Below are 26,818 nucleotides of genomic sequence, written 5' to 3'. Positions count from 1 at the left end.
ACAGCAACAAAACAACTTAATTCGGAGTGCCATGATTTGTATTTCGTAGACCAAAATAATTTTATGTTACAATAGAGTGGTTGGTTTGGAGAATATCCTCTAATCGAGGCGTCTCCGTTTCTAATTTTGATACCTTTCGCCGGTGGGTTCGGGGCTGAAGCGTGGACAATGGTTGAGCTCGAGAAGGAGGTACTCCCGCTGCCGCCACGGTACCGTTTCCGAGACCTGTTGCTCGGTGACTGGCAGGCAGACGACAGGTAAGGAACTTCCGAAAAGAAGCAATAGACATCGTCGTTTTGTACATTGATAATTCAGTGCTCTTTTATTTTCAGATCATCACGTTTAAGACATGTCTGTGTTGGCAAATCCTAGGCAGATTATTAATACAAAAGGTTCAGTGATTAGTTTTCATGGTATAATTATGTAAGACTACTACTGATATAATGCAGACATGAGAAGGAAAAATAAATTGCGGTGTGTGTGCGCGTGATATAAAACAGGCATTTGGAGCAAATCAATTTTAGGTTCAGGCAACCACAATGGTTTTTGATCTTTACAGTAAAAGCTTCCATGTAATTATTCATATATTTGACATAACATATATGTCCCTGACATGATTAAAGACATGTACACAGGTCAGACAATTTCACCATGTGCCCTGGCAATTTATAGGTATCCCCACCAACTGTCAATTAACCTGCATACCTCCCATTTCAAGCACAATGTACTTGGCATCCTTTTCCACATGCATATTTATTACATAAGAATATGCAACACTTGGTCTGGCTATTTCATTACAGAGACTAATGGAAAATGGAACCTCCATTTCACACTTGCCCCCCTGGTTGCTAGGTTAGAAATGAGGACCAGAACACTTTCTTGTGGTCTTGAGTGGGTGTTTTGAATCGGATAATTGGCAACCCTTGCTTTTGAAAGGTTTTGAGAAAGTGTCCGTTTAAGCCACGTTATACAATGATAGAGACTAACACAGAGGCTTACACAACTTTTGCCCTGTCGATAACGGGTATAATATTACTGAAACAATATCTGGCCTGGAACGCTCAAGGACTGATGATTTGATTTTACATTTATATTACTTGTCTCACAGATACAAATCTCTCTTACATCTTCATCACTCGCCATGTCCTCCTGAAGGACCCACAATACTGTGTCTGGACCTCTCCCTCTCACCAGTGGCCTTCATTCAAGTTTCAAAAATGGCCCAGGGACTGATATTACAGAGAAAGGACATTGTAACCTCATTCAGATCTGTAAAATCTGGTTATAGGTGGTATGAGACGGTGGCTGTTTATAGTAGGTCACTCTTACCACTGAAGTCATACTGTGTGGGTGTCTGAGTATTTGAACGGGAGGAGGATGATGTGACGGCTACCTGAAATGACGTATCCAAGTGTCTGCGAGGATTGAATGTGTCAGAAAGCAGGTCGGCGTTTTTTGGGAACAACCGAAGCTGTAAACATTGTGACAGTCCTCATTGTCTGGTCGAGAGCCCAGGTTACACAGACTGCAGCAAATGCACTGCAGCTACTCCCAGAGAACACTGCTCCATATTGAATGTGTTCCCGGGGAAATGTCGGCTTGAGTGTGAGAGACGACTTGATGGTTCTCACTTCACAGGTTCTAGTGGGCATTGAGTTGCATGATACTCATGGCTTGTTCACTTTGGATCCCTCTTGGTCTGGCATTCTGTTGAAACATGGACACACATACGCGCACTTCTCCTCTGCTGTAATGACATGAACAGAGAGCTAAGTGCCACTCTTCTGATATCAGACTGGGCTTCTAATGCAAGCAATGTGACAAAACTGCATGGTGAGACTGGTGTGGAGGAGTGGAGTATGTGTGTACCAGTGTGTGTGTTGTGTGTTGTGTGTGTGTGCGGGAGCGAGAAAGGATAGAGCAGGGGTGGGGGTGGAGGGTGAACATTCTGTGATGGGTCACAGTGTTGATCTCACTGGCAAGAGAATATTAACACGTATAAAATGGAGCTGTGCCGAAGAGAGTGGGACAATTAATGGTGACAACCTGAGTCATTCTGTGTCCTGCATGGGACTGGCTTTGTGTCTCTACGAATCCCAAGACAGAATCCTTTACACCCCCAAATGCACACACACGTACAACCACACACATTGTTCCCATATCCGTAATGTATATCCCTTATACACATCTTGTGCAGGAAAAAAAAAACACATTACTGAGCCCAGTAATCCCTTCCTCTTCCTCCCTATGGACCACTCACCTCCCTCCCTCCCTCCCTCCCTCCCTCCCTCCCTCCCTCCCTCCCTCCCTCCCTCCCTCCCTCCCTCCCTCCCTCCCTCCCTCCCTCCCTCCCTCCCTCCCTCCCTCCCTCCCTCCCTCCCTCCCTCCCTCCCTCCCTCCCTCCCTCCCTCCCTCCCTCCCTCCCTCCCTCCCTCCCTCCCTCCCTCCTTTCCTTCTCCACACATACAGCCCTATAATGTTCCTCTCGAGTACCTCTTCACACCCAACATATACTGTGCTCATCTCTCCTTCCAAGGGACTTCTTTACCACTCATGTTCTCAGAATTCTCTACATTGTTAAAATAAAGGGTTATTAACGCCCCATATTATGTGTCACCATGAAAGCAGTAGCTCGCAAACATAAAAGAGGCGCTTGAGGAGTGTTTGAAGGGTTTCTCCAGGTGTTTCGATGTAGTGTGCATAAACGGACACAATCTCAGTGGCAGGATCTATTTCTTTGCTGTAGTTCATTTTCAAGCAAAGAGCAGTATGCACTGTATACGTCTTGATAAAACAACATCTACAGTGGCGCTATTCAAGCACTGGCAAAGGCTCTGATGTTACTCTGGAAATGGCAGATGACTAAACATGGCCAGCCAGAACTTACGAGGGCTGGTGATAAGCTTGTCACAGAGTAAATAGAGTTGCCAAGCCTTTCGTCTGAATGTGTGGCCTTAAAGCTTTCCATCCTGATCTGGTTGGTGGGAGGGTGTTGATATCAGACGTGGTCCCTGACTTGCTTCCATTCAGGATGATGACCACAGAGCAAATGAAAGCTAATCACATTGGTCTGATTACATCTGGCAGGCCGTCACAGCAAGCATGTCACCCAGCTCTCTCTCTCTCTCTCTCTCTCTCTCTCTCTCTCTCTCTCTCTCTCTCTCTCTCTCTCTCTCTCTCTCTCTCTCTCTCTCTCTCTCTCTCTTTCTCTCTCTCTCTCTCTCTCTCTCTCTCTCTCTGTCTCTCTCTCTCTCTCTCTCCATAGAGTGGTTTAATGTAATGTTGTCCGTCCTTCCTGACTACGTAACATATTTGTTGGAGTTTTCAACCAGGAGACCAGGATTATCATACAGAGGATGTCTTTGTTTGACCACCGCCACCACCTCTTCCCAGACCCTATTTCTGCTCCATTCGCACCCTGCCATCTTTTCGGTCTCCTCAATGAGGATAGGGCAAAAAAAGTCTCAATAGTCAATCTAGGAATTGTCATCGTCTGCTAAGGTAGATGTCTGATAGACTGGTGGTCCTAAATGGAGTGCTTCCCCAATCCCCATATTTAGTTGTGAAGAAGACAAGTATTTTTTCTAAAACCCAAGCTTACAAACAATGGGAGTTGTGAGTCCTCAGATACCAAGCTGTAATGACTAAATGACTAAATGTAATTGGTTTTCCGAAGGCTACTGTGTAACCCTGCACACAACCATTTGGTAAACATTCGGATCAAAGTGAAAAAAACTCTCAGGTCTTAATAGGAATTAATTGGGTAGAGATGGTATAATTGGCACAGATTACAATGAAGCCCCTGCCCAGGAGTGGAAAGGTACATGGCACTGACAAATGGAAGATTGCCAGCTTTCCCTGGTTTTAATTAAAGAAAGCACCTAATTATTGTCCATTTAGAGAAGGTTAGTGGCAGATCTGGACATGGTGGGCAGGCCATCACGCAATAAATTAGTGGGTGAGTCAGACCTGTAGAGAGGGCAAATGAAGATTTTCATTTTTTTGAAATGAACGTTCCTAAGGGATTACTGCTTACTGCTAACGGCTATCTTGTTGTTATTATCAGTGACCTATGCACTTTGTAAAGCTCTCTCTTGGAAGTTGCTTTGGATAAAAGCGTCTGCTCAATGAATAAATGTAAATGTTACTGTGAAACAAAATATTTGTGTTCTGTTGTGTCTCTCTCACCTCCTTTACATTTCCACTAACGTTGTCCTCACAGGATTGTCTCTTTATAATGTGTGCCAAATTGTAGACATGCTGATATAACCTGTCCCCTTCTCAGCCAGTATAGAGTCCTCTGCAAAGCATCCCTTTAGTATTGTGTCACCAAAAATCACATGCAGTGGCTTTAAAGCCAGGTCTCATGGATGAGGGCTCATGCCAAAAGCACCTGTGAGGTACAGTAGAGCTCAGTGACAGACCATCCTCCAGATCATCTTTGGCCTTCCCATCATGCCCTGGGCTTTTTCTCGGGCATTAAAGAATTGGCCAGAGGCAGCTTCCAGGAGGAACCCAGCCAGCCGTGACACCCCTGAGAAGAACCCATCGAATGGTGGATGCTATTTAGCGGTGGCTGGCTGGGCTAGCCTGGGGGTCAGTCGCGCTGGATGCTCCAGTAACATCAGCATGATAGCAGGGAGAAGCTGAGCCGCTATGGAGGCATCACAAACACACTGATCCTATCTCCCCTAGTCCCAAATCATGTTAACTTAATAAGCAGCAGGTATTGTCTTCTGCTCCCTGCAGCCTTGCAGGTACCGAAGAGAGGGCCGTGAGAGGAATCCATGTCTGATATCAGTCATTTACCTTGGCAATTATGTCCCCTGCAGGGGTAATTCAATATGGTATTTGGAACAGCCTCTAAAATACTTTGTAAATCTTTTATGTTTATGGGTTTAGCTCAGCATCACACAGTTAATCGTCCCTCTCTCATGGTGTGTTCGAGCGAGGTGAAATGAGGGCTTGAACTAAACACTGTTAAGGGTGCAATGCATCAGGGCCTAGTGAGTAAGCCAACTAAGTAAGAAGATCTCTCCGGGCGTCTCCAGAAGACTTCTATCAAACGAAAGTGCAAATGCTTTGTACAGTGTACTGTGTGCCGCGCCACCTAAGAAAGACAAAAGGAGGATGGATATAATAAGGGAGGATACATTGGTCTCACTTAGATGGAGGGATGAAGAGAGGAAGAGTAGATGACAGTTTAACCGATGATGTATGGTGTTACTTACTCTGCAAAGACTCACACCTAGCAAGGAAATGGGTTTTGCGTAAAAAAAAAAAAGCGATTGAGCACACTTACTTACTGTCGCTGTGGCTCGCACCGTCCTCGTGAAAGATGACTTTCATTTAGTCTGCGGGGTGGTGTGAGTGCAGGGGGGCGGGGCACGGGTGGGCACGCTGCCTCAAACGGGGATACACATTCTCATCCGTCACCATGCACAATGGAGGCTTCTATCTCCTCCCGAGCACATAGCTGGGCCTTTCCACAGTCTGTGTGCGAACGTGTGTTTGTGATGGAGAGAGAGAGAAAGAGGGACGGAGATACAGAGTGAAATAATGATGGCTTAATCCCATCCCCCCCCCCCCCCCCACCTGCCAGTCTTTTTTTCCGCGTCCCGAAGTTTTCTCCCCGTGCTTTCTTGGCTCGATCCACACGGCATGCATGTGGGTCAAGGTCGAGCTGCCACTGTGTCTCTCTCCCTTTGGTGGAAGCAGAGGACACTGCGCCTCTCAATCTGTGAAGCAGGCCTCGTGGAGGTGTGCAATTTATTTGCTTCCTGTAGCCCCCATTGAATTCACCTCCTCTCATTCGGAGGCTGTGTATTTGCCATTGTTGCTTTGCTCTGCCGGCCCTCTCCTGTGTTTCATGTCGTCTTTGACAGTTTTTCTTCCATTACTGCTGTCATGTTCTGTATTCGTCTTCCATCGTCCAATGTTGAATATTTGCCTCCATTGTCATAAGGTTTGTCATCTTATGTGATCATCATGTCATGTCATCATGTCATGTGTCATGTCATGTCATAATTTTTAAATCATCTTTTAACAACTTAATAAAAACCTTCTCTTTTTAAAGGTGTTTTCCCCTTTCGCTTCCAGTGCTGTGTATCATCCTTAACTGTTTCAGTGGACATCCTCCCAGCTAATTTAGCTGTTTTTTCTCCCTCTTTTGCACAACTTTTGAGGTGATGGTGAGTCAGCAGGGATGGTGATGGTCAGAGCTCTGCCCCTTGACTCCTCCTCTCTGCCATTAGTGTGCCAGCGCTGTGTCATTATAGAGCCCAGACAAACAGGAATCAGCAGGAGAGCAGTTTTTTTTTTGCACTCTCTTTCTCCCTCTGTCTCTCTCTATCTGTTTTCTCTGCCATGAAGGTACATGCAGATGATCTCCCATGTGCCTCATTTTGCATATCTTGCTTTGCATCTACCATGCCTCAATAGTTTTGTGTCCTTACTACAAAATAAAATGTTTAAACATCCGGGATCAGCTGTTGTTGGGTACTGATATCAACATCTTCTGCCACGGTGTATGCGTTTAATTTCAATGTAAAATGGGTGTATTTTGGAAGATTATTTGAAATGGACAAACCTTTGTTCTCCACAACATGGTGGACCATTGAGAAGCCCCTGTTGAATCTCTATTAGATTTTTTCCTCCATGGTCAGTGTGTAAATGCAGTGATACAATGAAATACTGAGGACATTCTAAACTGTCAGATGTCATTTTAATATGATACCTGTGGCGTTTTAAGTAATTTAACTGTCACCTATGTTAATAAATTTGAAGATAGTTTTGTATTGGTATAATGTCTTTTGTGAGCATGTCACGGGACATTAAAAGCAACATCACACTGAATTAAGAGGTTGAAAGGCTATAGACAACCCAGTTTAACGTATTTTCCAGTTTCAGATGATTTAAGCGATTTAATCTACCAAAGCAATTATTCTGGGCAATTATCAAGTCCTGCTTCAAATTCCAAAGGGCTGCTTTGCTTTTAATGATTGCCTGACTATTTTCTTTTTTGTTGGTGTTTTTGTTTAGAATTAATTCCCCGTGTGTTTAATCTCTCTCCTTTGGATAACACATCTTAGATTCTATCCCTATCTGTATTGGGCTGCGGCTTCAGTTTAATTGTCCTCTACTGTTGCTTACTGTAATTGGAAAAGCTGCCTCTCAGAAGTGAACACCAGGAGGGGAAGAAAGGATTGTGCCCGTTTAGAACGTTGCGGAGGCTTCTTTTAGGATTTACAAGGACTTGGAATGGATTTGTGTACAGTAAATGAAGTACATCCCCCACCAGGCTTACGTCCCACCCTGGTAGTATGAGCGTCAAGCTTTTCTTCTTTCTTAAATTAGAGATCATTTTATAATTTCAGAGTGTGCAACCATGTCCAGACCAAGCGCAGACTGCAAACCCACAGTGCTTCAAGCCAAAGGAGCTACACAGTATCATCAAGTTTGAATGCAGTTGCTGGTTTATGACGACTTAACAGTCTCAAGTGTGTGTTTGCTTGTCTGCTCGTGTGAGAGAGGGAGAAAAAGAGGGATGCTCCGTCGCCATAGCAACACAAAGCGAAAGTTTCCCCGGGTGTTGCTTGGAGTGTGCGTCTGACCAACCATGAGGGGGTTCCTAGTTTTCAGCAGTGTTAGAAGCCTTTGAAGACCCCCACTGGCTGGAAGATTAGATGGTGGCCTTTTGCCTTTGTGTGTGTGTGTGTGTGTGGCACAGATACCACCAGAAAGCATCGCCGCGGTATTAACCAGTGTCTGAGTCACCCAGTTCCCTTTGCGTGCCAGCAGGGCCCATAGAATGAAAGCACAGGTGTGCGCAATCTCTCACGAGAAGGTCTGACAGGAAATGTGACATCTTGAGACTGTGTGTGTTTGTGTGTGTATGTAGCACACTGTGTGTGTGTGTGTGGCATCAGTGGGAGTGCTCTTACATGTGTGTATGATAGATTTAATGCCACATGCCAGGTGTGCAAAAGTGTGTAGGTCTTTCCTCACCCCATGGGGTCTGGGAGGGAAGTAAGAGCAGTAATTATGGACTCTTATGTTTGGCAGAACATCAGAGGGAAGTAATTTGTTGCTCTATATTTAATCAGGAGCAATAACGAGGGTGACCGCCGCCGTCTGTGACATGGCAAGCAGGGAAGAAAGGCAGCATCATCATTTCCTCTAAAAACCTATTAGTCGAATAGAAACTGCACCGCGCCTTACTTGCCAACTTACTGCCGTTCGTAAACTCATTATTACCCTCTCCCTCTCCGCAGTGTCTTTAATCATGCTCTGTCTATATCTCTCTTTCTCATCCACTCTCTCTTCTGACGTTATTGACTCGCTCCATGACCGTCTATCGCGCCACACATCTCTGGCACTTCTCCCTCACTCCTCTGTTTCCCGAGTCGCCTCGCACGTCCCTGACACTCCCTCGGTTTATCCATCCATCTCTCCACCCCTCTCTTAGGGTGCAGGTCGAGTTCTATGTGAACGAAAACACGTTCAAGGAGCGTCTCAAGCTGTTCTTCATCAAAAACCAAAGATCCAGTGAGTTGTATGTGTTTGGGGAACCGGGTTGTGTCTTATGAGTTGTGCTATTTAGTGGTCCACCAGTTGTGCTCCTTCCGTTTTTCTTTTTCTCAAAAGTGCGTGGTTGTTCAATGTGCACCCTGTGTTCCTGTGCTTTGATGGGTTCCGTTGTGAGTCTGTGGGTCTGTTTCCTGTGATGTGGTGTCCGTGTTGATGGTCTACGTCGTGGGGGGGGGGGGGGGGGGTGCGGATTTGTTGACAGCATGTGCTGGTGCCCTCTCTTGCAGGTCTGAGGGTGCGCATGTTCAACTTCTCTCTGAAAGTGCTGAGCTGTTGCCTGTACATCGTCAGAGTCCTGCTGGACAACCCACAGGAGCAGAGACAAGACTGGTGAGGGGAGGGCAGGGCAGGGGAAGGGACGGAGGGTGAGTGGGTGGGCAGAAGAAGAGAAGGAGGGCAGGGGAGGGCTAGGAAGGGGTGGGAAGGAGATGGGAGGGATAGGATAAGGATGTGGAGATGGGGATGAGTACATGTACGGGGATATGCCATGGAAAGCAAGATAGTACTGCAGATGCTACCCGAGATGCAAATGGTTAAAGTCTGGGGGTGGAAGTAAGTAAGTGTAAGGCAGAAGGCATGAGCACTGATGCACCTCTCACTGACAATCTTCCTTCATCCCTGCTCTCTCTCACTCCCTCCCACGCCCCCTCTCACTCTCTCCCTCAATCGTCCGAGGCAGTAGCGATTGTCCGAAGCAGAACGCGTCGAGTCGTCCCCGGAGTGAGTTTGACTGGTAAGAGAGGCATGACTGTAGTCTCAAAGCAGAGGGGTTTACACAGGAGGTCAGCCTCTGGACAGCCACACAGCAGCTTAATGAGACCACACGACGCCACCGGATCAATGGAGCTCAGCGTGATAAAGTGGTCTGAAATCCTTATATTGAACCTCACCATGTCACATGAGTGAATCACAGTGTCAGTATGGATTACATGCCAACGTTATGCACGTAAGTAGTGGCCACACAGCCTAATCAGGAAGTATGGTGGAGGGATGCAGGCCTACAGCAAGCCTCTGCCAGGCCTGGGCTACACCCAGACCTATTGATCTAATTGGTGGCGGGTGACACTGTGGAGGCTCCAGCTCCAAATGAATAAGGAACATGACAGAATAGGCTCAATAAAGCTTCCTGCTCCAGGCAGAAGACTCTAAGGAGCAAACCAGAAAACAGGCGATCAGGCGATGGCTGCTCAGGCGGCCATGATAGGTCCCAGCATGCTTTCATAAAGGGCTCTGCCTCACAATAAAACATTGATGTTTCTGCAAAAATGGCTTTTTCCTCTGTTGTGTAATACCGTTTCTGTTGGTATGATTTTCTTTCAAGTGGTCACTTGGTAATTCAGGACAACCTCCGCCTGCACAATATTATGGGATGTTGTTTAAATGATTAGGATTATTTGCTTGCATTTGTATTGACGTCTTTCATTTTCCGAAATGTTGGTCTCTCTATTTCCCCTTTTTATTTCTCGACTTTCGTCAGGACTCTTATCATCTGGGTGGAGAGGCCGCTGCCTCTCTGGGCTCTACAGGTCAGACTGCTGTGGTTTCTCACTTAAACACACATACAGACACACACACATACACAAATACACACAATATCTAGCTCTGAAACAGAGAGCACAAACAGAGACATCTCCAGTTCTTGCTGACACTTTTGGTTCATGACATCACCTGCTCAAGACACCCAGTGGTTCTCTCTCTCTCTCTCTCTCTCTCTCTCTCTCTCTCTCTCTCTCTCTCTCTCTCTCTCTCTCTCTCTCTCTCTCTTTCTCTCTTTCTCTTCCCTCCTCTCTCCTCTCTTTCTCCAGGTGCTTGTGGCTTTCATCAGTTTCTCTGAGACCATGCTGCTGGTGTATCTCAGCTACAAGGTGAGACCCTGTGCTCCTCCATGGACTTCAGACATCCTCACACCATGGCCCCTCGTCAGTGCACACACTGGGGTTTGTTTGCACAGGGACATCCACTATCCGTGGAGCGTTCCGCCTTCAGGCCACAATGTTTCATCTGTCTTCGTTAAAGAGACTTGTACTGCGCTCCCTTTTAGAGGGACCAGCGAGAGGGTTGCCCAGCCATTAATGCCAGTTAAGAGCCCGCCTTGCGATGCTGCCAAGGGGTTGAAGGTGCTAGTGAAGGCCTACTGCCTTGATCCCATTGATTTGTCTGCACATACACAATGTCTGTCCGCCCCCACGACCCAGACTTATGTCAGCTATAGACAGGCAGCAGGCACATAAAAAGGGATTGTTCTGACATCTTAATTGACATGGGCGCTTAGTATAGGGTGAGTAATGTGACTCGTGGACCAACCCTGGTCCGCCTCTCTTTTCAACTGTGGAAATGGGGCAGTTTCTCCCGCATATCCACAGTTGATCTGGTAATCCCCAAGGCCGCCATGACAATGGAGTTTCCCTGAACCGTCGCGTGTGCTTGTTGTTTCCAGGGCAACGTTTGGGAGCAAGTGTTGCGTGTTCCCTTCATTCTGGAGATGATCAGCGCGGTTCCCTTCGTGATCACCGTGAGTGGCGCCTCGCCTTATCAAACAGGAAGTGCACATGCTCTCTGTGGGCTTTTCGTCTGCTCTGGGCTGAGCAGAGTTTCGAATCCCCACTGGCATACGAATCACACGTTCCACTTGTTGCCTTTCTGTGCCAACAGTGTGGTTGTGTACATCCCCGCCCCCCCGCCATATTAAATACATACAGGATATGTCTCTCTCTCTCTCTCTGTCATTCTCTATGTCTCTCTGTCTCTCTCTCTCCTCATCAGGTGATTTTGCCCTCCGTTAGAAACCTCTTCATCCCCGTGTTTCTAAACTGCTGGTTGGCCAAACACGCCTTGGAGAACATGATCGTGAGTACGGACATGTACACCGTTCCTCTCATCATGTTATCTCTGCTTTTCTCTCTTCAGCAGGTGTCCTGGGAAGGTGTGTAGATCTCTGTCGTTCGCACAGCTCTGTGTGCACCTGTCTCATAAGCTGTATGGATCTTTAATTACGGTTCTCTCTCTCTCTCTCTCTCTCTCTCTCTCTCTCTCTCTCTCTCTCTCTCTCTCTCTCTCTCTCTCTCTCACTGTATCGTCACCCGTGTCCACTTTTGTTCTTACGTAATAAAACACGTCGATCGCCATCAAGCAGAATTGTCTCGATTCCGAACACAACGCCTTTTAGCTGTCTAATTTCCGTGGTCTTCTATTTCCCCTCAGAACGATTTGCACCGGGCAATTCAGCGGACCCACTCTGCCATGTTTAACCAGGTCCTCATTCTCATCAGCACTCTGGTTTGCCTCATGTTCACCTGGTGAGTTCCAGCGATCGCAGCCATTTTGCAGGGGAGGGGGGAAGGAGGGGGGGGAATGCAGAGGGCAGGACAGGAGAAGTGTGTAGCCACCAAAGAGACAGTGGACAACAATGGAAGAGAGTGAAATGAAGGCATTTGTGAGAGATAACATGCTGACAAAATACTGGGTCTAAAACCCTTATTGTACAATAAGTGCTGTCAAAGAGATAAAGGCTGGGGTTATTTTACAGTGTGTGAGCCAGGTGTCAAGTGTAGAGTTAATGAGGTGTTACTGGGAGCTTGGTTGCATATCTGCCTGCTGCTCAAAGCAGGCTAATGGGCAACAGGAGGTCTTAGGGGTGGAAAAGCGGCTTCAATGAGGCTATCTGACCTTTTCAGTACTGACAGCTGAATGTTGACTCAACTGGCCCTTCAACACTGGGTAAACACGCGCGCACACACACACACGCAAGCACACACAGTCTCTCCTACATGCACAGGCAAACCCTCTCACAGATCCGCGCGCGCACACTGTAAGCCAACTGTCATCAAACACTTGAAACCTTTCACACCTAAAGCTCACGCACTCGACTGCACATCTCCCTCTGTTCATGCTAATTTGCGCTGACTTCCTCTCTCTCCCGTCCCTTCCCCCTTTCCTCCAACTGTTCCACTCCTCTATCTGTCTGATTCTTCTCCTCCTCGGCCCCCTCTTCCATCTGCTCCCTATCTGTCTCCATCCCCCCTCTCATCCACTTCTCCCCTCTTCTCTTCTCTTCCTTCCCTCCTCCCATCCGCCCTCTCATCCACCCCTTCCATTTCTCCCCATCCCTCTTCTCTCTCCTCTTCCTCCTCTCCTCCCATCCCCCCTCTCATCCACTCCTCCCCTCTTCTCCCCTCATCCTTCCCTCCTCCCATCCCCCCCTCTCATCCACCCCTACCCTCCCGCTCCGGCTCTCCTCGTCTCCCCCCGCCCCTCCTCCTCCTCCAGTATCTGTGGGATCCAGCACCTGGAGCGCGCGGGCAACAACCTGACCCTGTTTGACTCTCTGTACTTCTGCGTGGTCACCTTCTCCACGGTGGGCTTCGGCGACGTCACCCCACAGATCTGGCCCTCGCAGCTGCTGGTGGTCATCATGATCTTCGTGGCCCTCATCGTGCTTCCCATCCAGGTAGATTCCAACGGCCTCGCCGCGTGGGCGCCTCTCTCCACTCCGCCGACGCCACGTAGCGACAGGCCCCGTGTCCGTGTCAGTGAACCTCACGCCAAACCAGCGTGTCGCGTCTTCTTTTTTCGGAAATGAGTGTCGTCCCTCCTCTCCCCCCCCCCCCCAGATCCCGCTCCTGACATTCCCAAGTGTCCCGGAGAGACCCCAGAGGGCAGAGCAGGGGGAGGGGCAGACTTTGTCGCACATCACACACACCCCGTTCACCGCATTCACACCCCTGACGGCGTTGCCGGAGTCACGGGTCTTTTTGAATGCATGTCGAGCGTTTGAGGGACTGCTCTGCAGCAAAGGGGGGGGAGATTGGGGGGGTGACAGGGGGGAGGTAAGGTGGGGTGGAGGGCGGATAGCGTGTCCACGCAGGGCAGAAAATGGCCCACCGAGCCATGTCGCCCACCCGCACCGCCTTCCTGTCTTTCATCCATAAATACCCCCTGACATTTACCGCCTGCCCCCCGCCCCTTACCCTCCCTCCTCCCCCCCCCCCCCTCAAACCCTCGACCCCCCTGTGTGTGTGTGTGGGTCTCACGCCTGTCATGGAGAGCCGGCAGTCTGCCCGTCCGTCTGCCTGCAGCGCTGCCGGCAGCCTGGAGCACACGAGCACACAGCCCCTTTCCCCCCACTTGAACTGTCTGTCGCTACTGTACCACCGCCCTCCACCCCCCTTTGCACGCTGCTATCCATCGCTTGCTCGGCGGCACCGGGGCCCCTCCCCCGGCCGGCTCTCCGTTCAAACCCCGGCCACGCTGTGCGGCCGAGCCCGCCGTCGCCAGCCCCTTCAATCACATCAACGCTTACCTTCCCACTCCTACGCCTCTCCTTCCTCTCATGCCCCCCCACCTGTCCCCTCCCTCCCATTCCTGCCTCGTGTAATCGCATTCTCTTTTCAATTGGCTGGATTTCCCCTCTCGTGTAGTTTGAACAGCTGGCCTTCCTGTGGATGGAGAGACAGAAGTCTGGAGGGAACTACAGCCGCTACCGGGCCCAGACGGAGAAGCATGTGGTGCTGTGCGTCAGCAGCCTGAAGATCGACCTCCTCATGGACTTCCTCAACGAGTTCTTCGCTCATCCCAGGCTGCAGGTCTCTTCTAATAACATGAAATAGGACACGTGTTTACACGTGTGTGTATGTGTATGTGTGTGTGTGTGTGTGTATGTGTGTGTGTGTGTGTGTGCGTGTTTGTGTTTTGGATGTCGTCTCTCTAATCCTCTCCAGGAGCAGAACCAGCTGAGGTTAAAACATGGGATTAAGTCAGTATTTGCAAAGATCAAACACACAGCGGCTTATTTCAGGAGGAACAGACGCCGGAGTGTGTCTCTCTACTAACTGAGCCCCTGGCTGAGAGAGGAAGACTGGATGTGTGTGTGTGTGTGCATGTGTGTGTGTCTGTGTGTGTGTGCCAGTTCATATTCCTGTAATTAACAAAGTGTGTGCTTAGGACTACTATGTGGTGATCCTGTGCCCAGCCGAGATGGATGTCCAGGTGCGGAGGGTCCTGCATGTCCCCCTGTGGGCCCAGAGGGTCATCTACCTGCAGGGCTCCGCCCTCAAGGACCAGGACCTCATGAGGGCCAAGTGAGTCGACCACAGTCCCCAAAGGCCCAGACAACAACCGACCAAGTCATGGTTCTGAATGAGCTCCAGATTGATCAGGTTTTCCTTAAGCCTCTCATCATAATAATAATAATGATAACAACGAGACAAGCTGCAATACACTGGAATTGCCCGACACAATGGAGGACCCCGAGGAGAATGCACGTCGTCTCCCGAGGCTCTGCCGCACGTATCTCGGCGCCGAACGGCGTGGGCTCGAATGACACATTTATTGTTCGATCGTTCTCTGCTTCTTCTCTGTTCTCGCTCAATAATCCCCCCCCCTCCCCTCCCCTCCCCTCCCCCTCCTCCTCCTCTTATCTCTCCTCCCCTCGTTTCTCCTCCTCCCCGTCGCCGTCTGTCCGACCCCGTGCCCCTGGCTCCGCCCGCCCGCCCGCTCTACTAACGGGCCGCAGGATGGACGACGCCGAGGCATGCTTTATCCTCAGTAACCGCTTCGAGGTGGATCGCTTCGCTGCTGTATGTTCCTCAACCTCTCTATTTACTTCAATACGCTAGCCACTAGTCATGGTCTCCCCCCCCCCCCCCCCCCCCCCCTCCATTTGACCTCACTCAGAATCCATCTGTGCTTTCCCCCCTCCCTTTGTCCCCCGCGCAACCACATCTTAAGACCGGCGCCTTTTGTTTCCTTTTCTTCCATCGACCGCGGTGTGGTTGTTAAGGCACCTACTTGCTTGCAGCTGTGGAGCATCTCAGCATGTCCCCCCCCCCCCCCCCCCCTTCCAGAACAGAAGTGAGAGCCTTGTATCGCTTCGCCGTGGGCTGGGGCCCTGGGCTGACGAGGCCTTATTAGACGGGCTCCAAGGATGAGCTCACGTCTGTCTTCCCGCTTCTAATGATAAGAAGCTCTCTCTCTCTCTCTTCTTCCCCCAGGACCACCAGACCATTTTGAGAGCCTGGGCGGTGAAGGACTTTGCCCCAAACTGCCCTTTATACGTCCAGATCCTCAAGCCTGAGAACAAGTTCCACGTCAAGTTCGCAGGTCAGGGCAGTTGGCTGTGGAATTCCCTGGGTGGGCAGGTTTGAACGTGCGGCAGGGAAGCCTGTCTGCATGCCTGACTGCCTGCCTGTTTGTAGTTTAGCATAGCTTGTGTGTGGGTGTATGTGTGTGTGTGTATGTGAGTGTGTTTGTCAGTGTGCGGGTAGAGTGGGCAGCCTGTCTGTGTATCATCCTCTTGTTGTTTTCCACCTGAGCTTGTTGTTGCTGATTTGCAACAAGCTTCCAAATGCATTCAACCTCCGTTCAGTCCTATCAGATACAGACACTCACCCCGTAAATTCCCCTTCTCTACTCTGCCTCGACTGTGCTGTGATGGACAGATTGCGTTGGCAGTATCCCCACAAGGGGTGTCTGTGAGTATGCACATTGCCTTCTGGGAAAAAAAGCTTATCTTCCAGTCGCCAGCCTACCAACAGAAAGCTCCAATAGAGAAGCACTTGTTAGGAGGAGGAGGAAGAGAGAAAGATGAGGAGGCCAACACCACTCTCACTCCTGCTGTTTCTCCTTCCTTCCTTCCTTCCTTCCCCCTCGCTCCCTCCCTCGCTCCCTCCCTCGCTCCCTCCCTCGCTCCCTCCCTCGCTCCCTCCCTCGCTCCCTCGCTCCCTCTCCATTTTTCTCTCTCACCCCCCCTCTCTCTCTGAGTCTCACTTCTCTGACTACAGCCCTGGGAACTCAATTCTAGCTTTGCGCCCTCATCCCAGCTGTCTGAAATCACTGAACTAGCGGTTACCTTCGCTAGTTACGGAAAAGCCCGCTTCTCCTATTTCCTCCCTCAGCAGCGCGCCTCAGACAAGGTATCATAAAAGCAGGCAACCAGTCATCCATCGCCCCAACCTGCCATTTTTCCAGCCTGAATTCCATCTCTATAATTGGGTTTGCATGAGTTCAAGTTGAGGCATTAGAGGGGAGATGATGAAATAGCATGCAGCTATCTAATCTTGTCTCCCTGCCTATCTGCTCCATCTCTCTGCCTATCTGAATGGGTGTGTTGGGGTGAGGGGTTAGAAGTTGAGTGGCTGTCCTGGCTGGTGCTGTGTGTGTGTGTGTGTGTGTGTGTGTGTGTGTGTGTGTGTGTGTGTAACACGACTATTTGGCATGTCATAGCATCGCTTTGATATGAAGAGGTGAGTCTTCATGTTTAGTACTGGGCAGTTACCACCAGGCATGTAGCTTTCGATATCCCTATTTTATTTACAATACACGAACAGTGGATTGATAATGACTTAGAGTGCTACCTGAGTTGTCACTTTTAATGCTGGTCCACTTTCCTCCAAGAACCACACGTTTATGTAAATCCCAAACAGCGAGAGACCTTCGCATGAATATAACGGGGCCTTTATTATTTAGCCTCCTTTCATTGGTCAAGCGGCCTCAGCGAGACGGCTAGAGGAACAAATCAATGTGCAATCACATGGGCTTTTAGAACTGTCTCCACGTTGTGACATTGCTCTGAATAGAGGCGCTAAGTGCCAGCGTGGGTGGCATTAATGAGATGGAGTGAAGACTTGATTTGATCCCCACAAATAGCTTCACAACGGCCTAATGTGCACAAGGAAGGATCATATCTGGCGAAAAAAAAAAGAAGCCTATCTGAAAAGCAGACGTGAGCTTTCTGAAGACAGAGCAACTGTCTGACACGACACTGGCTAGTGGGTGTTAAACTAGGAAATAATGTAGCTGCTCTCATTTTAGGCAACGAGAAACTAGCTCTCTCCCTGGTTTTTTGTGGGGTGTGGTCACGTCAGTGGTCAATCATTCCGAGCCACAGTCTCCTGTTGTAGCTTTGGGTGGTCCACTTCATGGTCCACAATTATAATCAGCTCAAATTGTCCGTCGCGCACACACACACGCAGAAGCTCAGCCGTATTGTTTGTGTGTACACACACACTCACACACACACATCGACACCCACACAAACGTAATGCATCACACCTCATATGGGGAGACACGACATGCAGCCTTGAAAGGAAAGAAACCCAGTATTGCTTCATCTGAGCTGTCGCAGCAAACTCGGCTGATGTGGTCAGGTAATTGGTTGCAATTGGTTAATTGGAGACAGTGGTACTGTAGGTCTCAAGGAGAGAGGGCAGGGTGGATGGGGTGGCGGAGGGCAGGAGTGGGAGAGGAGGAGATGGGGGTAAAGGTGAACGCTGGGAGTGGTAAAGAAAACCCAGTTGGGAGGGAAAAGCTCATTAGGTGTGTGTCGGATGTGCGTAAGGATTTGTGTGAGAGCACGTATGTTGTACAGTTTATTTCACCGACGGCTCTCTGATGCCATCCATGGTTACACTTCAAATCAACGTTTATTGTGTGTCCTTTCTAATTTCACGAGCTGGTGCTTTCTTCCAATATGTTTGTGCCAAATCAGCCTTTTTGAAGTAGCAAGGAGTTTGAATCGAGTTTGAATAGATTTTTTTGAGGAGTTTTAGTAGCAGTAGACTGGTTGTAGTATTCCCATTGACACCAAACCTGAAAGCCTTAGAAAAGAAAGCAATCAGTGTATTTAACTGTGTATTGCCATAGCCACTTACCCTGTTGTTTGTTTGGCACAGGAACAAATGTGTATATTTTTCTACGGCTTATAAATCAACTGTGCAGCTCGACAACTGTCAATCCATCTCCGACCCATCGCTTTACTGGGGCTAATCTATCATCCATGTCGAATGCAGAGAACACTGGGCTTTGAAAACACAAGCTTAAATTTGTAGAAAACGGTGTGGCCTTTCATATGGCTGTCTGCTCCCGATTACAGATAATGTAATCAGGAGTTACACAGCAGGAGGAATGTCTTCTCCACGGCCATCATTCCACAGGCTAATAAAACACTAATAGCTGTTTGGTTTTTTGCTCGCAAAGAGACGCCAGGGCAACAAGCTAAGGGGCAAGCTATGACCCGTTATCCGTGTTAGCTCAGTTTTGTGTCGCTTGGCTCCACCCCAGGATAAGTTGAATGTGTGGGGAAGTAGAAAGCTGTGCAATAAGCCCCTCCACCCAGGGTTTCCAAACACCCCAAGATGAAAAACAGGCCAAAACAACAACCCAGAATAGACACCAGAAGGCTGAACATAGTGAGTGAGCCTTAGAGGAGAACAAGTCCGCTGAGACGAGAGTGCTGGTTGTTTCACTTTACACGTTGCATTCTTGTTTGTTGTCAGGTTTCATGTAAAAACATTTTTTTTTTAAACGGGATAACACTGGGCTAGTTGCACTCACGATAGGAGGAGCTGGGTGATTTCTGTTTTTGTCAGAGGTAATTTGTCAAATACATAACTGTGCGTTTGCAGGAGCTTGTGGGTCTAACTTAATCTTAGCCTCTGCACCACCAATTACGGAACCATTTAGGCTGCACCTACACTAATGAGGCTGCTTTGCTTACTGGCATAAATCCATTAGCCTCCTGCACACACACGCACATGTGCACACACACACACACACACATACATACACACACACACAGTCTCCCTCTGTTCCACACGTCCAAATACAAACAGACTCTCGTTCAGTCTGTCAGTCACAAGTGACTTTACAGTATCCGGCACGAGGTTAGGCAAAGGTTGTGTTTACCGTGGGATTTTCCCCCGCTCTGAGCCGAATGTTCTTTCGTGTGTGCAGATCATGTGGTGTGTGAAGAGGAGTTCAAGTACGCCATGCTGGCCCTGAACTGTGTGTGTCCCGCCACCTCTACCTTGATCACCCTCTTGATCCACTCCTCCAGAGGACAGTGAGTACTCTCTCTTTCATTTCCCCCCCCCCTTCCCCCCTCCCTCCCTCCCTCCCCCCTCCCTCCCTCCCTCTCTCTCTCTCTCTCTCTCTCTCTCTCTCTCTCTCTCTCTCTCTCTCGTCTCTCTCTGTCTCTGTCTCTTTTCACTCCGCCTTTCCCTCTCTTTCTCTCTATCTGATCCTCCAAAGACAGACCCCTGAAGGCAGTGTATTGAATCTAGAGCCGGTTGATCCTAACTTACATTAGACCTGTGGTGGCCCAGCTGTAGAGTAGACCAGATATACACTATATTGCCAAAAGTATTCCCTCAGCTATCCAAATCATTGAATTCAGGTGCACAAAGCAAGGGGAATAAAGACATGGATGAGCGAGTTTGGTGTGGAAGAACTTGACTGGCCTGCCCAGAGTCCTGACCTCAACCCGATAGAACACCTTGAGGATGGATTAGAGCGGAGACTGCCAGCCAGGCCCTCTCGTCCAACATCTGTCTGACCTCACAAATGCATTTCTGGAAGAAGGTTCCAAAAATTCCCCATAAACACACTCCTTAAACCTTGTGGAAAGCCGTCCTCGAGGAATTGATGCTGTCACAGCTGCAAAGGATGGGCCGGCATCACATTCAATCCTATGGTTTAAGAACGGGATGTCACTCACGCTCATATGCGTGCGAAGGCAGACGAGCGAATCCTTCTGGCGATATAGTGTGCATCAGGGAGAGAGTTGCAGTCTGCTGCCTCACCACGCCTCTCCTCTCAGAACAGTGCCCCCAGAGGCCTTCAAGCAACGTGCAAGAGTCTTCCAGCCCCTCATCAGGTCAGTCAGCGTGTCGCCGCCCACCTCCCCTGCAGTCCCCTGCCCCCCTGCCAGAATGTGCCCCCTGATGTGTCATGACATCAACCCAGCATGGCACACTGTCCCTATGAACTGTGAATTTGGCGCAGGAATAGTTTATGCCATGCACTTTTTTCACAGGGTGCCCGCCTACACTGTCACACTCCCACACACCACTGTCCTCCAGTTCTCACTTCCCCGACACTCGCCCTCGGCCTCTATGAAGGCTGTCCGCTTGAGCACGGCTTGTGTGTGAATGGGTTTGCTCCAGTGGACCAAGCAGCGTCTGAGCTGCAGGGTCGCCCCGCTCTTAGAGGCTCTGTGCCCTCGCCTTAGTCAGTGGTCTCATGGAGGTATTGATCCCGGCCTCTGACAGAGATGTAAACCATCGTCGCGACAGCCTTGTGAGGAAATGTGTTTGATGTGCCGGCGATGCTGAGGCGATAGCTGTGTGCGCTGTGTTTCAAAGGTCACCTTTGTCCGCTCGCGACCAATCAATCAGCTCGCTCCCGTCTCCTACCAATGGCTTTGCTCCCGTCTCAGGGAGGGCGGAGCCTGCTCGGCCGACCAGTGGCAGCGCACGTACCGCCGCTGCTCGGCCAATGAGGTGCATCACATCCGCCTGGAGGAGAGCAAATTTTTCGGAGAGTACCAGGGGAAGAGTTTCACGTTTGCCTCCTTTCATGCGCATAAGAAGTAGGTTCCACCCACACACACACACACACACTCGAACACACACAGACACACACACACACACCAAAAGAAACCGACCGACACATTTTGCTCTCTGGCCCTCTCTCGGCAGATACGGCGTGTGTCTGATCGGCGTGCGCAGGCTCGACACCACCAACATCCTTCTCAACCCCGGCCCCTGTCACATCATGGGGGGCTCCGACACCTGCTTCTACATCAACATTTCCAAGGAGGAGAACTCTGCCTTCGTCAGAGGCCAGAGGGAGCCCTCCAGGGGGGGGCCAGGGGGCAGCAGCAGGGGCGGGGTCCCCCAGACCATCTACCATGGCCTCACTCGTCTGCCCGTCCACAGCATCATCGCTAGCATGGGTCAGTGAGTCAATGAGGCACCGATTCGTTCCTCTCCTCTCCTCTCACCCCGCCTCGGCGTCATTTCTCCAGCTTGTAGTGACGCAGAAAGACCCTCGGATCCATAAAAATAAAATTGATCGTACCATGAGCCGATCGCAATGCACAGTGGGAGGACTTTGACAAGAGGGAGCCGTAAAGGGGCCGATATTTTCAATTGTATCTAATTGTTGGATTTACAGACGAACTTGCCAAATGACTGAAATGTCAAATGAAAATGATTTTGTTGTTTGGGATTTGGTTTAACCGTCACACCACCTGGTGGACACATTTAAAATCACTACCGTTTCACTCCTCAAGTGAAATCCTGTTATTTATTTCAACACGTCAGGGATTTTCCCCAGCGGGACGTGTACTCATAGCTCTGTATTGTATGATGGGGTTTACCAAAGGTCTCATTGAATATGTTGGTTGCACCCCTGCAGGCACGGTGGCCATCGATCTGCAGGACTCCAGTGACAGTAGTCCTGAGGGTCAGGGTCCAGGCGGCATGGGCCTGGGCAGTGGGGGAGGGGGCAGGAGTGGCTCCAGGACGGAGGCAGGGGGTGCCAACACCCTGGCCCTCCCAGCCATGGCAGACTCTGCGGAGGAGAGGCGCCACAGCATCGCCCCAGTCCTGGAGCTGGTGGACGGGGTCAACGCGGCCACCTTCGACCTCCTGGGGGACCAGTCGGAGGACGAGGGGGGGGAGGAGGAGAAGGAGGAGAGCGACGGAGACGAGAGGTCCAACTGGTGGGGGGGACACTGCGAGTGAGTGCAGACCGCCGTCTGCCGGACAGGGTTCTGTTGTTCCGGAAACTGTACACAGTATGTTGTTGGAGTGCTTAGGTACACTGAGTCATGTTGAGTAACTGTGTGTGTGTTTGTCTGTCTGTCGGTGTGTGTGTGTGTGTGTGTGGCAGGTGGGTGAAGGGGTACCCGCTGAACTCTCCCTACATTGGCAGTTCTCCTGCGCTCTGCCACCTACTGCAGGAGAAGATGCCCTTCTGTTGTCTGCGGATGGACAAGGTGGGACCTCAGCCACGCTACGCTCCACACACACACACACACACACACACCCTTCAACCCCACGCAGCCTCTCGCCCACCCAACACACTGACCCATGACCCCCCCCCCCCACACCCTCCCCCAGGCCTGCCACCACATCCCGTTTGAGGACGCCCGCTCCTACGGCTTTAGGAACAAGCTCATCATCGTGTCGGCCGAGAGTGCGGGCAACGGCCTGTACAACTTCATAGTTCCACTGAGGGCCTACTACAGACCCAGGAAGGAACTCAACCCCATCGTGCTGCTGCTGGAAAGCATGTGAGTATCCCCACACACACACACACACATGAACGCACACACTTACACACAGACCGCCCAACCACGCGGTGTGTACCACATGACAGAAATTGAGGTGCTGGACACTGCGCGCGTGACCGCACGTGTGTCCGGTTCGCCAACGCGAGCGGAAGAATCGAGCCGGAGTCCGATGAAGGGCCGATAAAAGGGCTGAGTCGTCATATCATATGGGTTCTGTTGCCCAAAGAGCTGGCAGCGTCGTCAGGTGGAGCTGTAGGCTTTTCTGCTCGGTCGCCGTGGGGATCTGTCGCTTTGTTGTGGCACGCATTAAATTCAGACGTTGAGAACCAGGAAACTAGCCGTGTATGTTGTGATTGATCCAGACCAGAAGCGGACTTCCTGGAGGCCATCTGCTGGTTCCCCATGGTGTTCTACACGGTCGGATCCATCGACAAGTAAGACGGCTTCTAGCATTGGCTCTGTTCCACTCGAGTTGTACTCTTGTGGCCCTTTTGCCTGTTTGTTCGTTTTCTCTCTGCGTTTCCGTGATGCATATTGATGGAGTTTAATTTGAAATCCCCCTTTCACCCTTTCTCCCTGTGCCATCCCATCTCTAACTCTCTCCGTTTCTCTTTCTGCGTCTCATTTTCCTCATCTCTCTCTCTCTCTGTGGAGATGTGGAGCACATCCTGTATCTCTGACCTTTGGACTCTCTCTGTGTCTGTTGTTCTACTTCTCTCTCTCTGGCTCTCTCTCTCCCTCAGTTCAGTTCAATGGGCTTTATGGGCATGAAAAAAAATGAATGTTCATATTGCCAGAGCAATGGTGGAATTACAGAAATATTCATCGATATAAATCACAGCCTAATATATATATTGATATTTCCAACACGCATACAGAGAGACACACACAGTCGTTCAACATACATATACAGTACGTGTCACTACACCACACGGGTGTACAGCTTTGTCCAACTCTCTGTCTCTCGCTCTAGTCTGGACAGTTTGCTGCGGTGCGGCGTGACGTTTGCCGACACCATGGTGGTGGTGGACAAGGAGAGCTCCATGATTGCTGAGGAGGACTACATGGCCGATGCCAAGACCATCGTCAACGTCCAGACTCTCTTCAGGTGAGCCCGCCCAATTTCTCTCCACTCGTGAGAGGGACGGGTCGACGTGTGTCTGTTTTAAATCCGACTCTCTTTCTTCATTGGATCGCCTTCTCTTTGTTCGCCATCTCTCTCTCTCTCTCTCTCTCTGGGCACGTCTCTCTCTCTCGCTACTCTCTCTCATCTTCTCGATGTCAAACTCGCCCTGTCTCTCATCCTCTCTATCTCTCTCCCTCTTTCTCTTGGTCTCCCTCTCTCCTCCCCAGACTGTTCCCAGCCCTCAGCATCATCACCGAGCTCACCCACCCTGCCAACATGCGCTTCATGCAGTTCAAGGTCAAAGACCACTACTCCCTGGCTCTCTCCAAGCTGGAGAAGGTATTTGTCTAACCTGGCCTGCGACCCGTCGGTTCTCTCCAGCTTGTGACTCTGCATCCAATTTGACCAAGAATTCTGCTCCCTCCTAACTTCCTCCACGCCTTCCATGTCTCTGTGTGTGTGTGTGTGTGTGTGTGTGTGTGAGTGTCGTCTCTGTAGAAGGAAAGAGAGAAAGGCTCCAATCTGGTCTTCATGTTCCGTCTGCCCTTCGCTGCAGGGAAGGTGTTCAGCGTCAGTATGCTGGATACACTGCTCTATCAGGTAACTCTGAGTGCGGCTAAACATTCCAAACCAAACCAACCCATTCAGAGCCAATTCAACGAAGCGGTAGCAGATGTGGCGAAACCTTGGAGATTTTTGTCTGTGGATCACATTCATGACCTTTCCTTGTCTTGTGCGCACGCGTGCCTGCATGGGTGTGCATTCCTGTGTTTGCGTGCATGTGCACTCTTGTGCGTGTGTGTATGTGTGTGTGTGTGTGTGTGTGGGGGGTGTTCCTGCCAGTCATTTGTGAAGGACTACATGATCTCCATCACCAGACTGTTACTAGGACTGGACTCTATGCCTGGTTCCGGCTTCCTGTGTGCTGTAAGTAGGCTACCTCAGACGCTGGCAGATCCCTTGCTTCACACGACACAAAATAGAACCATACCCATCAATGAGACCCAGTGTGACCATGCCCCTTGCAGTCTATTGTAAACTGACGCTGGACAGACAGCAGTGTGTCTGCCCAGCGACCAGGGTGACAAGGGCTGGGGTCTGGGTTCTGTTAGATGAAAATCACAGAGGAAGACCTGTGGATCCGCACCTACGGCAGACTCTACCAGAAGCTGTGCTCCTCCAACGGCGACATTCCCATCGGCATCTATCGCACTGAGGCCCACAAGCTTCCTGTCTCTGAGGTACCCCACCCGGGCCCAGCCCCTCGCCTTCACACACCCTTTGGAAGCCCATCTCGAAAGACGTTCATTACAGTTTCAATTCAGCCTGTGGAACAACAGATCGATCCGAGGAATCAAAGATTTTCAGTCACTCGCCGCATACCAATTCAATGGTAAACAAAAGGACAAATGTGTGTGTGTGTGTGTGGGGGGCGGGCGTTTGTGTGTGTGTGTGGGTCTCAGTCCCAGGTGTCCATTACCGTGGAAGACTACGAGGACACGCGGGAACCCAGGGAGCCCCTGCTGTCCAGGACGGGGCCCCATCGCAACTCCACCTCCTCCGAGCCCCCCTCCTCGTCCCACTCCTCGGACCACCCCCTGCTCAGGAGGAAGAGCATGCAGTGGGCTCGGCGGCTGAGCAGGAAGGGGGGCCGTGGGCCCGGCGGCTCCAAGGGAGGCACCGGGGGGAGCGCGGCGGAGCGGATCAGCCAGCAGAGGCTCACCCTGTTCAGGCGCTCGGAGAGACAGGAGCTGAACGCTCTGGTCCGCACGCGCATGAAACACCTGGGCCTCTCGCCTTCCGGGTTCAGTGAGTACCTGTTGTGTTGTAGTAGTCCAGACATGGGAGTCAAATGGCTGAGCGGATATGGAATCGGGCTCGTAATCGGAAGGTCACTGGTTCGGTTCCCGGCTGTGCCAAATGACGTTGTGTCCTTGGGCAAGGCACTTCACCCTACTTGCCTCAGGGGGAATGTCCCTGTACTTACTGTAAGACGCTCAGGATAAGAGCGTCTGCTAAATTACTAAATGTAAATGTAGTAGAATGTGTGGTAGACGTGCTGTAGTATGACTGTGTAGGAGTGTTGGAAACGGTCTTATTGAATACCTGTGCTATACCATGCTCTCTCTGTGTCAGATGGGATGTCGGACCAGGGCAACAGGTTATCCTACATTCTAATCAACCCCTCCCCTGACACCAGGCTGGAGCTGCACGACGTCGTGTGAGTACAGGACGATTGATCACATCGAAACCGGGTTAAAGTTCAATGCACGCATTCACATAGGTGAACCCTGAGTAATCTAGGCCCCATCTGAGTGTGTCTCCATGTGTGTGTGTGGTCCCCCCCTCCAGATACCTGATCAGGCCCGACCCCCTGTCTTTGGTGCCCAGCCAGGGGAGCAGCCGGAAGGCCAACGCAGGGAGATCGGAGGGTCACAGGTTTGACACCCAGGACAGCACCCATCTGTAAAGGGGAAGAGACGATCGCATGAGCCCTGCCAGAGGAGGACATGAACAAAGAAGCACATCACAGACAGGAAGACACAAGAGAGGGAGAGAGAGGGGACGGGGGCCTACGACGAGAGAGATGACCGAGAGAGAGAGACACACAGAGAGAGAGTGAGAGAGACACAGAGAGAGAGAGAGAGAGAGAGAGAGAGAGAGAGAGAGAGAGAGAGAGAGACCAAAGGTCAGAGATACAGCATGTGCTCCACTCCTTTGTGAACATTGTCACATTGAACTCAGAGGACTTTGCATGGACCTTTTTGAACCACAGTTATGCACCGGTATGTTCATAGTGGAGCACAGGAGACCCAGAAGTGCCACATGTTTGTGTCTGTGTATGTGCATGTGCTAATATGTATGTTGAGAGCCAGACACTGCCAATTTTCTCTGGACAGCCAAAGGAACCCATATGGATTTTGAGCGATACATTTCTTTCCAGTGTCTCTTTATGTCGTAGTTCTTGTCACACTGGGGGACGTCTGTTACACTGTGTGCTAAACATAAAAAGCCTTTGGTTTTCAACA

General features: G+C 50.3%; 1 protein-coding gene across 1 annotated transcript; it reads left to right on the top strand.

The window, feature by feature from the left end:
- The first annotated feature begins 88 nt into the window (after positions 1-88).
- kcnt2b (potassium sodium-activated channel subfamily T member 2b) lies at positions 89-26,818 on the top strand. The gene is made up of 29 exons (XM_084678504.1): positions 89-257; positions 8,468-8,547; positions 8,817-8,919; positions 9,269-9,322; positions 10,067-10,115; positions 10,395-10,454; positions 11,027-11,101; positions 11,353-11,436; positions 11,791-11,885; positions 12,856-13,036; positions 14,007-14,171; positions 14,530-14,666; positions 15,101-15,164; positions 15,579-15,687; positions 19,318-19,426; positions 20,801-20,953; positions 21,063-21,319; positions 21,784-22,108; positions 22,261-22,366; positions 22,491-22,663; positions 23,026-23,097; positions 23,637-23,771; positions 24,017-24,128; positions 24,288-24,389; positions 24,633-24,716; positions 24,902-25,030; positions 25,253-25,598; positions 25,926-26,010; positions 26,142-26,818. The coding sequence occupies exons 1-29, from the start codon at positions 169-171 to the stop codon at positions 26,257-26,259; spliced, it is 3,651 nt and encodes a 1,216-aa protein (XP_084534630.1). The 5' UTR covers positions 89-168; the 3' UTR covers positions 26,260-26,818.

This window comes from Hypomesus nipponensis, chromosome 17, assembly GCF_054491055.1.
Source record: "Hypomesus nipponensis isolate SF chromosome 17, ASM5449105v1, whole genome shotgun sequence".
NCBI lineage: Eukaryota > Metazoa > Chordata > Actinopteri > Osmeriformes > Osmeridae > Hypomesus > Hypomesus nipponensis.
This window is presented reverse-complemented; position numbering and strand designations above follow the sequence as displayed.

Excerpts from the sequence above, each read along its gene's own strand:
- kcnt2b (XM_084678504.1), top strand. The coding sequence starts at position 169 with ATGGTTGAGCTCGAGAAGGAGGTACTCCCGCTGCCGCCACGGTACCGT. Across the intron at positions 20,954-21,062 it reads TCCTTTCATGCGCATAAGAA|ATACGGCGTGTGTCTGATCG; the intron begins GTAGGTTCCACC and ends CTCTCTCGGCAG. Across the intron at positions 23,772-24,016 it reads AACGTCCAGACTCTCTTCAG|ACTGTTCCCAGCCCTCAGCA; the intron begins GTGAGCCCGCCC and ends TCTCCTCCCCAG.